We start from the raw sequence: 15,427 nt of genomic DNA, 5'->3' as shown, positions 1-15,427 counted from the left end.
CCTCAACCTGGTGCCTTTCAACTACATTTACAGATTAACTGATTTACATTATATTAAGTTACCTGCCAGAGAAAACCACTACCTTGGCTCAAAGTGCTGTTTATATTCTTAAGGAGGAACAATAACAATAAATTCTGATCTGTTCAGCTGTTCACCTCCCTACTAGCAAGAGAAACAGAATGGAAGGGATCATCCGGGAGCTTTTTAAGCAATATAGACTAATTATTTTATCTACCTCATGCAATGGAAAGAAGTGACAGAATAAAATCTGCTTTGAGTTAAGCTATCACAAAGAACAAACATCGATAATAAGATCAGAAAAAGGCCATCGACATTAGAATGGCCTGCCTGCGACATCTGATTACATGATAGCAGCAAAATAAATGGGTAGCTACCCATCCCCACGCTGTCGCGAATTGCCTTTTTCTAACTCAGAGGTCTCCAAACTTGGCAACTTTAAGACTTGTGGACTTCAACTCCCAGAATTATCCAGCCAGCAGCGGACTGGGAGCTGAAGTCCACAAGTCTTAAAGTTGCCAAGTTTAGAGTCTCCTGTACTGTTCCTGTTTTGCAAGCAACTTTTTTCAAAAATTGCTCCTCATCTACTTCATTCCGGAAACTTCTACCATTTATGGGGAAAGCTTCGGTCCCTTTAATATCTGCCCTTCGGACTGTGGGAGGCGGCACGGGTGTAAAGTTTTTCTTCTCCTTCGCCTCTCAACAACCACAAAAATCCTGCCAACATATCTTCCTCTTTTGCCTGGCACAACCTCCAGCCTCTCCGCAGGAACAGCGAAACGAGCGACTGTACTTTGGTCCACACCAGCTTATCTAACCGCTTGCTGCTCGCTTTCCCTTCGGTTCTTCGCCCTTCCCTCGCCGAGCCCAGCAGCCGCTGAGAGCTGGGAGGGAGGAGCAGAGCGCCGCGCAGCCCTGGTCCCTCTGCGCGAAACCCAATCGGCAGGGGAAGCGCTGCTTCTTGCGGAGAGCGGATCGCCCGCCAAAGCCGTTCAGCATGTTTGGCATGATCCGAAATTCCCTTTTTGGTACCGCGGAGGTTTGGCCCTGCCGGGTTCTGAGCAAGGGGGAGAAGGTAGGAAAGAGGGCGGGGTCTGCATAGGGCCACAGGAATCGTCTTGGTCGCCTACTCCAGGGGTCTCCAACCTTGGCAACTTTAAGCCTGGAGGACTTCAACTCCCAGAATTCCCCAGCCAGCTTTGCTGGCTGGGGAATTCTGGGAGTTGAAGTCCTCCAGGCTTAAAATTGCCAAGATTGGAGACCCCTGGCCTACTCGACTGGACAAGGAGGTGGAGCTTTCCAGAGGGAGGGACAGGAAGAAGGAGGCACCTGGCAGCTTCATTCATCCACCTGTGTGTAATGCAAAGCGGAGTCCGTTTTGGTTTAAGCGATTAAGCAAACAGCAGTTTAACAGACTTCATAAAACCTAGACTTTGGGGTTATTGTAACCCAGCGACTGCTAGAAAGGGTAATGTTTGCATTGGATAACAGATAATCAGAGTTGGAAGGGGCCTTGTAGGTCATCTAGTCCAAGCCCCTGCCCAAGTGGGAGACCCTACACCATTTCTGACAAATGTCCAATCTTTTCTTGAAGGTCTCAAGTGATGGCGCTCCCACAACTTCTGAGGGCAGACTGTTCCATTGGTTGATTGTTTCCACTGTCAGAAAGTTTCTCCTTATTTCCAGGTTAAATCTCTCCTTGTTCAGTTTCTGTCCATTATTCCTTGTCTGGCCTTCGGGTGCTTTAGCTAATAGCTTGGCCCCTTCTTCCCTGTGGCAGCCGCTCAAATATTGGAAGACTGCTATCATGTCTCCCCTGGTCCTTCTCTTCGCTAGACTAGCCAAGCCCAGTTCCTGCAACTGTTCTTCATATGTTTTAGTCTCCAGTCCCCTAATCATCCTGGTTGCTGTTCTCTGAACTTTTTCTTGAGTCTCAACATCTTTTTTATAATATGGTGAACAAAAGTGGATGCAGTACTCTAGGTGTGGTCTTACTAAGGTTTTATAGAGTATGTTCTGTACATGGTAATTGAATTTTGGGACAGTCTTCAAGGGCAGATCCTTATTAAATAAGTTATGGTGGTCCAAATAGGATGTCAGGAGTGATCTAATTCCAAGAAAGATCTTTACAGGTGCACTATTCAAAACTGGGGGAAGCTTTCCTGGCTATGGCTTCCCTTTGATCTTTTAACAGAAGCTGAATGAGAACTCCAGATAGGTTCTTTCAGCCCAACTCCTGTAAAGCTGAAGTTGGTGCCATCCTGGAATCCATTGTCTCCTGTATCGACAACTCTTTTGTCTTCCCTAATGTGATCCTCAATCTGATTTTCTTCATCTTGACTTTTATGGCCTCCAGATACAATTTCTACCACATATTCCATTTGGCCCAGGTGGCAAAATGGAAGATGCAAAATTATCTACAGAGAAACCTTGCAATTTTACAAGACATAGCAAGCCACATAACTTAAATCCTTTGTAGCTCCCAGCTGTAATCTTATGGCTGTAACTATTCTATCTAATAATGTGAACATTTTCTTTCTTGTATGAAAATTGCACACTGAGGAACAGCATCCTTGTACTGTGATATAGAAAACCAACAGCATGGATGCTAGTTAGATCTTACATTTTTATGAAAGGCATAGAAGGCAAATTACTAGCTATTTCACAGCTGGTCATGTTTTCTCCTGCTTCTCAGCATGAATGTGTGTGTTCCAAACCCATCAAGTAGTTGCCACATTTGTATCCCACCTTTCTCTAAGGAATTTGTGAAAGTTTATTTAGTGCCCAAACTTGTGAAATAGATTAGAATGAAATAGAACAGGAATTCTATGTGTATATTGAAAATCTACTCTAATTGCATGGAGTTGTACACCAACTTGTAGGAACATAAGGAATATGGTCCCAGTGATGAGTCTAGGTTTAAAGGAATATAAAAGGAATATAAAAATGAGCATGAACTTGAATTTGTGTCTGTACGAAGAAATGTAAACTGGGATTACACTACTTTCAAAAAAGATGTTTTATTTGTATTTTTTTTCTCTTTGTGAAAACTCAAATAAAATTTACAAAAAAAAAAAGCATTTGAGGTTTTGGTATTGCCTGCCTGGTAGAATTGGGAGAAGGGAAGCTATGACTTGCCTGTATGAGTGTAAGTTATTCTCCTGGCAAAGTTTGTGCTCTACCATATCAGTAACCTTTTCTGAGCTATGTGGAAGAGCACAGCGGAATGGTCCAGCTGAGATTTCAAGCACTTTATTTCACAGACAATATCAGAGTGAATAAAAAGTGTAATTGAAATAATAAAACATTTTATAAAGGAGATCTGTACAAACATACGCAGACAAGGAAACTCAATCAAGCATGCCGGTAATGGGCCATTCTTTTTCTGCATGCCAGCCTGCCAGCCATGGCCTTATCTCAGCTACTCAGTTCCACATCTATCCCATTTCTTTTATTTCCTACACACACACCCCTTTTAAACAGAAGATCTATTTTGCCAACTTCTGAATATCCCCGCATGTACATGGTTTCCCAAGTTCAATCTTAAAGTGATTGAAGCCAGCTCTCTGCTTCTTGGTGGATATTGTGTTATGAAGAAGTTTTTCTGTTTGCTGAACATTAGCATTTATTTATTGCATGTACTTGTATCACTCTTTAATTTTCTTATAGGTTGTATAAATATACTGCAATTATTATAGTACTTTATATCGTCCATTGGACAGTTGGTGGCAACAGCCTTGGGCAGGAGATGGGAATCAGGCTATCTGACTATTCAATAATTGTAGAATATCACATGTAGAATGGTGTTATGGATAGAATTGGGTTAAAGGTTAAATGGGATTTATTTTTCAAAACCACTCTTTGAATAGGAAACTTATGTATAGATGATTCATTATCTCTCTTAAAGAGCTTTCTAGTTCTTGGGTAAGTAGCCAGCTTATACATTACTTCTTGCAATAAACTGCCTTTTTTGTATGAATATTTATAGCAATGTATCAATTAGTCTTTTTTTAAAATCTCTTGGGATACTAGGATGATGTAGCCTATGAGGAAAGGACATACGAAGGTGGGATGTTTGCCAGTGTTGAACTCTCTGGAAAGCCCTTTGACGAGGCTTTACATGAAGCAGTGCTGAAACTTCTTAAATATGTTGGAGGAAGCAATAATCAAGGTGAGGTTTCCTTCTCACAACTCTCTTTATAACTCAGTTGCTTAGCTGTATATTTGCAACACTTACAAGCCTATTTAGAGGTGAACATAAATTTGTTTCTTAATAAAGAACCAATTATTCATTTATTCTCAGGAGCTGGCATGGGGATGATGGCTCCAGTATGTAGCACAGTCTTTCCTGCAGAGGACGGATCATTGCAGCACAAGGTGAAAGTTCTGCTACGAATTCCAAGCCAGTTCCAGGACAGCCCTCCTTCACCAAGTGATGAGAGCATCCGGGTTGAGGAAAGGGAGGAAATGGTTGTTTATTCTACGTAAGTTTCTTTAAATAAGTTTGAGTGAAGGACTTATAGGTTTGTCCATGGCTTCCATTCACTTTCCTTAAATTGGTACTTCCCGGATGTATTCAGCCTGAAATCTTATCACCTTCTCTAACAAAGCTACAGAGACTGTGAGGATTGAACTGGAGAGCACAAAGCTTTCTAGGAAGACTTTGGATCTTATTATCTCTGTTAATTTTTAATATTCGGCAAATTATAATCATAGTTAACTTTGGATCAGTGAGTTATCTTGAGTGCTTATTTCATCATGCAGTGGTACAAAGCATTTTTTTCTACTAGCACAACCCAAAAATATAGTTTTAATTTCACAACAGCTTCCATATATTTAAAAGAAAATATCTGTGCATCAAGGCATGATTCTTATGGATGCAAGGGTCAAAAGGGAATTATAGCTACCCTATTGAATCGTTAGCTTTTAAGTTAATTGAAGCAAGAGGTTCCATTTTAAAATTTAATTTTGCTAATATAATTCTGTAAGGTATTATATACACTGACAATTCAACAAAATTAAAACCCAGTATTAGGTGTATCAAATTGGATCTTGAACTTGGGCTATTTAAGATTCTGTGGAGCCAAGAAGTGAAATGCAATAACTCTGAAACAACCCAAACAAAGCTATTGACCTTTATTTCTTTGTCAGTAAATATAAATTTAACCCAAACAAAGGTCTTGAGAATGGATAAGCTACTAAAGTACTAAAATACTAAAATTTACAAAGTACACAAATTAATATGCTTGCTCTATTTTTTTATTATTTACAGGTGAAACTAGAAAAATTAGAATATCATGCAAAAGTTCATTTATTTCAGTAATGCAACTTAAAAGGTAAACTAATATATGAGATAGACTCATTACATGCAAAGCAAGATAGTTCAAGCCGTGATGGGTCATAATTGTGATGATTATGGCTTACAGCTCTTCTGCATCGTTCGGTCTCATGTCTCTCATCTTCCTCTTGGCAACACCTCATAGATTCTCGATGGGGTTCAGGTCAGGCAAGTTTTCTGGCCAATCAAGCACAGTAATCCCATGGTCATTGAACCAGGTTTTGGTGTTTTTGGCAGTGTGGACAGATGCCAAGTCCTGCTGGAAAATGAAGTCAGCATCCCCAGAAAGCTCGTCTCCGGAAAGAAGCATGAAGTGCTCCAAAATCTCCTGGTAGACAGCTGCGTTGACCCTGGACTTAATGAAGCACAGTGGGCCAACACCAGCAGATGACATGGCTCCCCAAATCAACACAGACTGTGGAAACCTCACACTGGACTTCAAGCATCTTGCAGTGTGTGCCTCTCCATTCTTCCTCCAGACTCTGGGTCCTTGGTTTCCAAATGAAATGCAAAAGTTGCTGTCATCAGAAAAGAGGACTTTGGACTACTGAGCAACAGACCAGTTCTGTTTTTCTTTAGCCCAGGTAAGACGCTTCTGACATTGTTGGTTGTTCAGGAGCGGCTTGACAAGAGGAATACGACATTTGAAGCCCATGTCCAGGATCCGTCTGTGTGTGGTGGCTCTTGATGCACTGATTCCAGCCTCAGTCCACTCCTTGTGAAAGTCCCCAACAATTTGAATGACCTTTTCCTGACAATCCTCTCCAGGCTGCAGTCATCCCTGCTGCTTGTGCACCTTTTTCTTCCACAGTTTTCCCTTCCACATAACTTTCTATTAATAATGTGCTTTGATATATCACTTTGGGAACATCCAACTTCTTTTGCAATTACCTTATGAGGCTTTCCCTCCTTATGGAGGGTGTCAATGATGGTTTTCTGCACAACTGTCAGGTCAGCACTCTTTCCCATGATTGTGCTTCCTATTGAACCAGACTGAGAGACCATTTAAAGGCCCAGGAACCCTTTGCAGGTGTTATGGCTTAATTAGCTGATTAGAGTGGGACACTTTGAGCCTAGAATATTGAACCTTTTCACAATATTCTAATTTTCTGAGATTGTGGATTTGGGGTTTTCATGAGCTGTAAGCCATAATCATCACAATTATGACAAATCACAGCTTGAACTATCTTGCTTTGCATGTAATGAGTCTATCTCATATATTAGGTTCGCCTTTTAAGTTGCATTACTGAAATAAATGAACTTTTGCATGATATTCTAATTTTTCGAGTTTCCCCTGTACATATAACTTTCAATCATTCACTCTTTTTCCTGTCAAATACAAATCCCTGATACATTCATTTTCATTTTCATTCATCTCCCTGGAATTCATTCACACATGATTTGAATTGTGGGCTTTTTTTATTATTGTTGTTCTTTTTCCCCTCATAGGCTGTTTGGAGGCTATGCAAAAGAAGCAGACTATGTGAATTATGCAGCCAAGCTAACCTCTGCTTTAGGAAATGAGGCATCTTTCCACAAAGACTTCTATTTTTGCAGTGGTTACGATCCCCCCATGAAACCCTATGGGCGGCGCAATGAAGTTTGGCTGTTGAAAAAAGCGACCAATTAAAAAAAGCTGGAAAGAACTCTAAGAAAATATCCACAAGTGCCATGGAAATCTATGAAAGTGAAAACAAGAAAACTAAGACGGCTTGCTTTTGAGATCCATTCAGCATTTCTTTTTCTTTTTAATGAACATATATTCATAAAATTCTTTTGTATTTGCCATTAATTTCATAAGGCATAAATTATATTTCTTGAGATGATTTTTCTCCTCCACAGAATAAGAAGAATAAAGTATCTTCTACAAAGAAGAATATTTTTAAACTGCATTAAGTGAGCCATAAGAAATAGTTTTTTATTGCACCACAACAAATGAACAGACCAATTATTGAATTCTGGGAAGACCAAATATTAATTCAAATAAATCAGATTATCTCTTTTCTGTCAGTTCTTATTAACCCAGACTTTAAAACACAGCCAAACTAAACTCTAGTCTAGTAATTTATTTTCCCCTGGTTCATGTTGTTATTATCAGTGATGTCAATATCTGTAACCAACCATAATGGCATAATCACACAACCTTATTCTTGCATCATGACATCTGATGACGTCAATATACACATATCCTCATTCATCCCATGAAATGCCTGTGACAGATGGCTGTTAATAACAGCAATTGACTGGGCAATTCACAATCCTAACCAGGGTTCTTCAAACTTAAAATAATCATTTTCTGTTCAACTTGGTCTGTACTAACCCGAACAGGACTTCCAAAGGTGCTTTTTCAAGAGGCAACTGTACTTTCTGATTTCATTTCTCATCTAAGAAGCTGAGAAAGCTTCTAGGATGAGAAGCAATACATCTTCAAAGAAAAAAAGAAAGTCCAGTTGCCTCTTGAAAAAGCACCTTTGGGACAACCATGACATGGGTGACTGAGAATCTCCATACACGTCTGAACAGGACTTACTATAATCCTGACAATAGTTACCATCTCCAAGTGTAGTAGTCTTGGGAAGGGTGGGCACTAGATACTATGGGAATGTATAGATTGCAAAGGAATAAAGTATATCCTTTTAAAGTATTTATAATGGAGGTATGTTCACTCTAGAGAAGGAAACATATTCTTGTTCCTGAAAGACAACTTTTTATCATGATGCACAGTGTAAGGGCTTGTCTAGGCAGTCACTAGGGGTCAACACTAAAAAAATGTAGCTATGTTTCCCCTAATTACATTTGGAAAGGTAGAAATAAATGAACAGAAAATAGAAAATTATTTATTTGGAACTTTATTGAGCCCCCCAAAAGTGATTTTAAAAAAAAGATATACTGGATAAGTGGTGGGGCTTTTGACATTTGTCCAAAAGTCCCACAATAAATCATACCTAAAGGTAGCACAACCAGTACCTGTATAGTATAGCATGCAGAATAACTGGTCTCAACAAAGCAAATATTGCTATTTCCCAGCCAGCACATTTGATGATTTATAGCTTACTCTCTGATTCTCCTCTCATAAAAAAGGAAAATTGAATACCAATGCTATCACAATAAAGAAAATTCTTTACAACTGATCTAAAAATGCAAATCATCCAAAGTATTGATAACTTGGCAGGGTAAGAAATGCCAAGTCAAAAAATGTTTCTTGGTGTCTTCCAGATGATAAAAGCAGGAGAGAAAAATAAAAAAAAGCAGTTCCTATGTTGCTATTGATATTTTCATTATTGGGAAATTACTATATGTAAATAAGTTTTTTTTTGAATAGTCTGACTACTAAACTTTATAACTGCATTCCAAAATCCAGACAGGTTTTCAATCTGACCTGAATATGTCAAAAAAAACCTGAGGTTTTTCTGGATGCGTAGCAAATATTCTGTTATAACTCTGATTCTTCCATGGGTCTGATAATTGCTTGCACAATGTAATTGAGCAGGTTATTGATGTCTCAAAAGCAATTACTGTAACTCTGGACTTTGTCTTCATCACTTGTGGAGCTTATCTAGATCAGCCTTCCTCAGCTTGGCACCTTTTCCAGGTATGGTGCCTCTGCAGCTTCTCAGCACAATGGGAGGATGATGCCAGGTTTGGAAGGTTGATCATGGGAATGAAGTTATTACTGTTAATGTTTTATATAAGAAACTTCATCTTCTGCTATTTTTTTCATACATATCCCCTTCCTATTTTTGCCACATCATGTACAATCATTTCTGGTTTCTAATGCCTATAATTATGTTGCATGTTTGATACATGTTTGTGCAATTTTTTAATCTCAATTTTAACAAAAATAAATTAAAAATATATTCTGAAGATTTGGGGTAGGGGATTATGTATGTACTTAGTATGGTTGAAGATATTCATTTCTCTCTTCTAATGAATGAGGGATGGAGAATCTCAATATAAATCCCTCTTTCCTCAATTTCTATCATATGTTAAAGAATATAAAGAAACGCCATGCCTCCACTCGCAAGAGTTTTCATCAGATAATAAAGGTTTTTGAGGCTATCCAGACTCAGATTCTCTGGGACAGTGACCAACTTCAAGTACCGTAGTTCAGGTGTGGAGCCAATAGTCCAAATCTACCAAAAGCTGATCTTCCTAATTTGATTCAGAGGTTGAGACCAAAGCAATACTAATGCTCAAGGAACACAGGTGAAGGCACAGGGCCAACAGAAAAAATCTGTTAGGTCACTTTCTATCCCTATTCCTGTACCTAATGGCCATTGGATTGTTCCTGGAACACCCTTGGAATATGAATCTATCTCTTTGCTTTATTCTTTAGTGGGATTCTGAGGACCAAGACCATCTTGGTTTATTTTTGGCCATGCTTCTTGGAATTGGAATCAAGAATGCATATTCTTAATGCCTTTGCAGCAGAACAACAGAATATTACATAGGTGCATGAACTTCAAGCCATGAAATACCCAGTGTCTTTTGCTAAGGCTTGTCAGCATCTGCATAATTATGCAATTACTTACCTAAATATGGATTTCAGAACTGCAATTATATATCCCATTTTTTTAAAAAAAAGTTTTTACATTTCTAAGGGTGTAATTGCCTCTATCATAAGTATAAATTAGTTGAAAAGATTAATAATTTAGCTGTCAAAAATTATTAAAAGAAACAAAATATGAGGTTATACAATCACTTGTTCTATTTAAAAGTATGCTTGTGGCTGACAAGCTTTCTATTGCATATTGCAGTGCTTATAATAGAAATAGGAGCATCATCCTAGATAGCAGATACATGGGTTTAGGGAAGCATGAAACAGTTCACTCCAGCTACAGGCTGGAAAAGCTAGATCAAGCAAAAATAAATGGGATTTTTAGTTGAGAAAAAGAATGACTCTTGGGTACAAAGATGAGAAGGCTTGTAATGTCCTGCTTGTAAACATCAAAGTTGCTTCTCATTACAATTATAAACAGAAGGCTGGATCAAATGGATCTTTAATTTGCTAATTATCCAAGTAGTTCTGATTTATGGAACTGGATGCTTGATTCTTGCACACTGATTTGTATTGCACAGCCTTGCTGAATTCTGGTGGACTTTCTGGTGTACTTGGGGAGTGATACAGCAGAAGTTTGAAATTCCAGGTGCATGTATATTACTATATTTTTCAAAGATAGCATTAGAAGATTAAAGTGCCTTAGCAGAAGAAATGAGTGAGTGCGCCGAAAAACAGAATGGTCTCAACATCTGCTTGAGGTTTTTTTCGTATGGTTATTAATTTGCCTTAAACTTTCTGACATAAATAATATGAGTAACTTGTCTTCTTGAAGTCATGCTCATATTATTTAAATGCAAATTTTACTTATAACCTAAATTACAGAATGCAAATTGACAGCAGTTCTCCAGTTGAAAGAATTTTTGGCGCATGGATTGGGGCTTAATTTGTCTTCCTTTTTTAAAAAAATAAAATAAAATTTACCATTTAATTATACTTAAAAAAAAAACAATGAAGTTTTCTAGCACTGTTTCATCAAGTTAATTAGCATCCATAATGGATTTTCCTTGCAAAATAATATATTTCTGGTGTATCTGCTTTAAATGCACCTTTCCATTTTTTGAATGAATTCTGTAGCCCAGAGAAGGAAAACACTTGGGTGTTAATACAACAAATGTGAATTGTACATTATTTCAAAATGATTATTTTAGAACTTGAAATAACATTAAAAAGTTATGTTAGGAGAGGAGACTTAACTGTTGGGAAGCAATTCTGTGATTAAAATGAATATTTGCCACAGTAAACAGTTACAATTCTATATATAATTATATAATGAAACACACACACTTATACTGTACAACTATCATACTTTTTGAACCAACTCTGTTTTGTATAAATGAATTCCAAATTTCATTATATTTAGAATAGAATAGAATAGAATAGAATAGAATAGAATAGAATAGAATAGAATAGAATAGAATAACAGAGTTGGAAACCCTACACCACTTCAGACAAATGGTTATCCAATATCTTTTTAAAAACTTACAGTGTTGGAACATTCACAACTTCTGGAGGCAAGTTGTTCCACTGATTAATTGTTCTAACTGTCAGGAAATTTCTTCTTAGTTCTAAGTTGTTTCTCTCCTTGATTAGTATCTACCCATTGCTTCTTGTCCTGCCCTCAGGTGCTCTGGAGAATATCTTGACTCCCTCTTCTTTGTGGCAGCCCCCGAGATATTGGAACACTGCTATCATGTCTCCCCTAGTCCATCTTTTCATTAACTAAACATACCCAGTTCCTTCAACTGTTCTTCATATGTTTTAGCCTCCAGTCCCCTAATCATCCTTGTTGTTCTTCTCTGCACTCAACATCTTTTTTACAACCAAACCTGAATGTGGTATTCCAAATGTGGTCTTACCAAAGCATTATAAAGTGGTATTAACACTTCCCATGATCTTGATTCTATCCCTCTGTTTATGCAGCCTAGGACTGTGTTGGCAGCTGCTGCACACTGCTGGCTCATATTTAAATGGTTGTCCACTACAACTCCGAGATCCTTCTCAGTTACTACTGTTGAGCAAGGTACCACATATACTGTACCTATGCATTTGATTTTTCTTGCCTAAATGTAGAACCTTACTTTTTTCACCATGGAATTTCATTTTGTTAGATAGCACCCAATGTTCAAGACTGTCAAGATCCTTCTGTATCTTAAGTCTATCTTCTGAAGTGTTGGCTATTCCTGCCAGCTTGGTGTCATCTGCAAATTTGATGAGTTCCCCATCTATCCCCTTGTCCAAGTCATTGATGAAGATGTTGAAGAGTACTGGGCCTAAAACAGAGTCTTGGGATAGATGTAGATGCAGTTCCATTGAGGACTACACATTGATTGCAGTTGGTCAGCCAGTTACGAATCCATCTGGTGGTGATGCTGTCTAACCCACATTTTTCTACTTTATCTAGTAGTAGGTTATGATCTACTTTATCAAATGCCTTACTGAAGTCCAGGTAAATTATATCAACAGCATTCCTCTGGTCAACTGATTTTGTCACTTTGTTAAAGAATGCAATAAGATTAGTCTGGCATAATCTGTTTTTAACAAACCTTTGTTGGCTTTTGGTTATTACTGTGTTTGCTTCTAGGTGTTCACTGATTTGTTGCTTGATTATCTTTTCCAGAATTTTCCCTGGTATTCAGGTCAGGCTGATAGGTCTGTAGTTACCTGGATCTATTTTTTTCTCCCTTTTTTGAAGATGGAAACTACATCAGCTCTTTTACAGTTCTCTGACAGTTCCCCGGTGCTCCAGGACCTTTGAAAGATATAGTTCAGTGGTTCTGAGATCTTGTCTGCCAGTTCCTTCAGAATCTTGGAGTGTAATCCATCTGGTCCAGGTGATGTGAACTCATCTAGGGTAGACAAGTGTTCACTTACCATTTTCTTCCCTATTTTAACTTGTGTTCCTAATCTGTTTTTTGTGATGCTGTTTTTGATAGGTTGGACTATTTTTTTCCCTTTGTGTAAAGACAGATGCAAAAAATGAGTTATTCTCCCTGTTGTTTGTCACCTTTCTCCCAGTAATGGAGCAATAATTGACTTTTTTCTTGTTTTTAACATAAATGTTTTTAACATTTATCCATTTAAAGTCTATGTCTGTAGACAATCTGCTCATAAATAGCAAATGAAATGAAGTCTTCAATCTATTGAGAAAATGGGGCCATATATATATCTTTCCAATGTTGCAATATCGGTCTTTTAGCTATAGAAAGGGCACAGAGAATTCATTTACATTCCCAGTTGTTAAACTTCCAAGTACCAGGTATGTAATTCAAGAGATTCTTAGCCTCTGAAAATTTTAGCTTTCGTCATAGTCATGACCAGTTTTGTCCCACTCAAGGGAGTGGTGCTCATCTACATTTCTTAGCCAAGGAAGCCAGCATTGTCCGAAGACATTTCTGTGGTCATGTGGCCAGCATGATTATACACGAAGAGCACAGAATGCTGTTACCTTCCCACTTATCTATCTACTTGTATTTGTATGCTTTCGTACTGCTAGATTGGCAGGTCTTGAACCCTAGCTGTCAATTTTCCAGCTGACAAACTCAGCGTCTTTAATCCATCACACCCCCTTTATATACATTTATACAGGTGAAACTCTAAAAATTAGAATGTACTTTTCTTTAAATACATTAAAAATGTACTTCTTTTCTCAACATTTTGGACATCAGAGTCATTACACAAGTACATTTATTTTAGATAGATGGAGCAATAGAACCATCTGCTTTGGGGATGATCAATTGAAATGGTTAAAAGGCATATTAATATAACCGTATCCTGTTAGAAAACCGTAAGTAACCGTTGTCATGCCCATAAACTCTGTGGTCTTTTATCAGAAAAAGAATATTGAATATTAATAATATCAATATTATAAACAATACTATAATATTGAATATTAAACTAGCCTTTCCAAGCTTGTGAGCTATAAAGGTAGTCCTCAACAATCATTTAGTGACTGTTCAATGTTACAGTGGCACTGAAAAAAATGATTTCTGACCATTTTTCACACTTATGGCCGTTGCAGCATCCCCATGGTCACACAACCAACATTTAGATGCTTGGCAACTGGCTCATATTTATGACGTTTGCAGTGTCCTGGGGTCATGTTATTAACTTTTGCAACCTTCTGACAAGTAAAGTCAATGGGGAAGCCAGGTTTACTTAACAACCATGTAACTAATTTAACAATTGCAATGATTCACTTAACAGCGGTGGCAAGAAAAGTCGTAAAATGGGGGAGGAACTCACTTAACAAATGTTTCACTTAGCAACATAAATTTTGGGCTCAAATGTGGTCATAAGTTGAGGACTACCTGTAATTGTGTTGATATGTCAGTTCCCAGAATTGTCCTTCTAGAATGTCAATCCCAAGACAATAGGAAAATACCAGTTTAGAAGGGCTGAACCTAAAGATCCCTTGGGGTAGTCCAGCAGGATGCTCCTTCTTGACTAACTTCCCTTCCTGGAAAGATGAGATGATTCAGTCTAAATCTGCAAAACCTTCTTTGCTAAGTGTCAACTAATTAGCAAAGAGCTTGTGATTGAAAGATGGTGATTTGCTAGAGTTTACTTCTAAAAGAATCTCTTGGGTTGAGCTGGCGAATTGATTTTTGTTCATTTGTAGAATATTTTCTTAGACTCTTATCATCAATCTGACCTTTCATAATACTGGATAAAGGAAGCATTTAAGAAGCAGAATTAAATACAACCAGAAAAGGGCTTCTTGTATCTTTCAATCAAATCAAAAGGTTTTAAGATTTTTCTTAAAGGTCTTCAGCTTTTTCACAGTTGTGTTGTTCAAAGATGATTCTCCTCTGAGTAGCTAGCCCAGAAATATACTCTTTTCACATTACTTCACAATCAAGGGCAACCAAATACATCCTAAGCTAGATCCTGTTGCTTGCTTAACAAACTGACTGTAGACAAATCACAGCAATTTATTTATCTCTTACAATAGGATTATCAGTACAACTGCTTATCCTTCAAAATAAGTATTTCAAATACATCTGTGTCAAAGCACACCAGTGTTAGTTAACAAGACTATAAGTAACAAGAGATGTATAGCACCTATTATAAAACTGTTCACATCCCTAATGCATTGCACTGGGAACGTTGGAACAACAATGTCCCTATTAGAAATAGAGGATATTTAGGCATATTTAGGCACTCTGTGTTTCCTGAATAGAAATGCTAGAAAAGGGGTACCTGCTCACTTTTTTAGTTCAGCCAGTCATAAATATTCTTTTTTTTCCCCCAAAGTTAAATCTATTACAGGATCCAATCTGGATCAGTTCCTGGGACCAGAGGTTTCGTCTTCTGAGCTTTTGGACTTGTACTGGAGCCCATCCACAGAGAGACTCCCTGAGGTTGGGCTCCAACATGAGTTTGAAAGCTCAGAAGACAAAAACTGGTCTCAGAGACCAACTCAGATTGGATCCCGCAACACGTACAGTATATTTGCCTTCATTTGTGAAAATATAATACGTTTGTCTTGCTGAATTCTTGTTTTCTAATGC

At 37.9% G+C, this 15,427-nt stretch overlaps 1 protein-coding gene across 2 annotated transcripts; it reads left to right on the top strand.

Annotated features, from left to right (window-relative positions):
• Positions 1-661: 661 nt before the first annotated feature.
• HEBP1 (heme binding protein 1) lies at positions 662-7,358 on the top strand. Of its 2 annotated transcripts, none has more exons than XM_026697614.2 (4): positions 662-1,093; positions 4,051-4,189; positions 4,322-4,502; positions 6,806-7,358. In XM_026697614.2, exons 1-4 carry the CDS (start codon positions 1,016-1,018, stop codon positions 6,984-6,986), a joined length of 579 nt encoding a protein of 192 aa, XP_026553399.1. In that variant the 5' UTR covers positions 662-1,015; the 3' UTR covers positions 6,987-7,358. The 2 variants fall into 2 exon arrangements, with proteins under 2 accessions (XP_026553399.1, XP_087775385.1); XM_087919259.1 differs by having other exon boundaries at positions 664-1,093; positions 5,594-7,358.
• The last annotated feature ends 8,069 nt before the right edge of the window (positions 7,359-15,427 follow it).

Source organism: Pseudonaja textilis, unplaced genomic scaffold (genome assembly GCF_049901715.1).
Source record: "Pseudonaja textilis isolate UNSWEBS1 unplaced genomic scaffold, rPseTex1.2 PTEXSCF83, whole genome shotgun sequence".
Taxonomy (NCBI): Eukaryota; Metazoa; Chordata; class Lepidosauria; order Squamata; family Elapidae; genus Pseudonaja; species Pseudonaja textilis.
The sequence above is the reverse complement of the archived record's forward strand: the minus strand, read 5'-3'. Positions and strand labels throughout refer to the sequence as shown.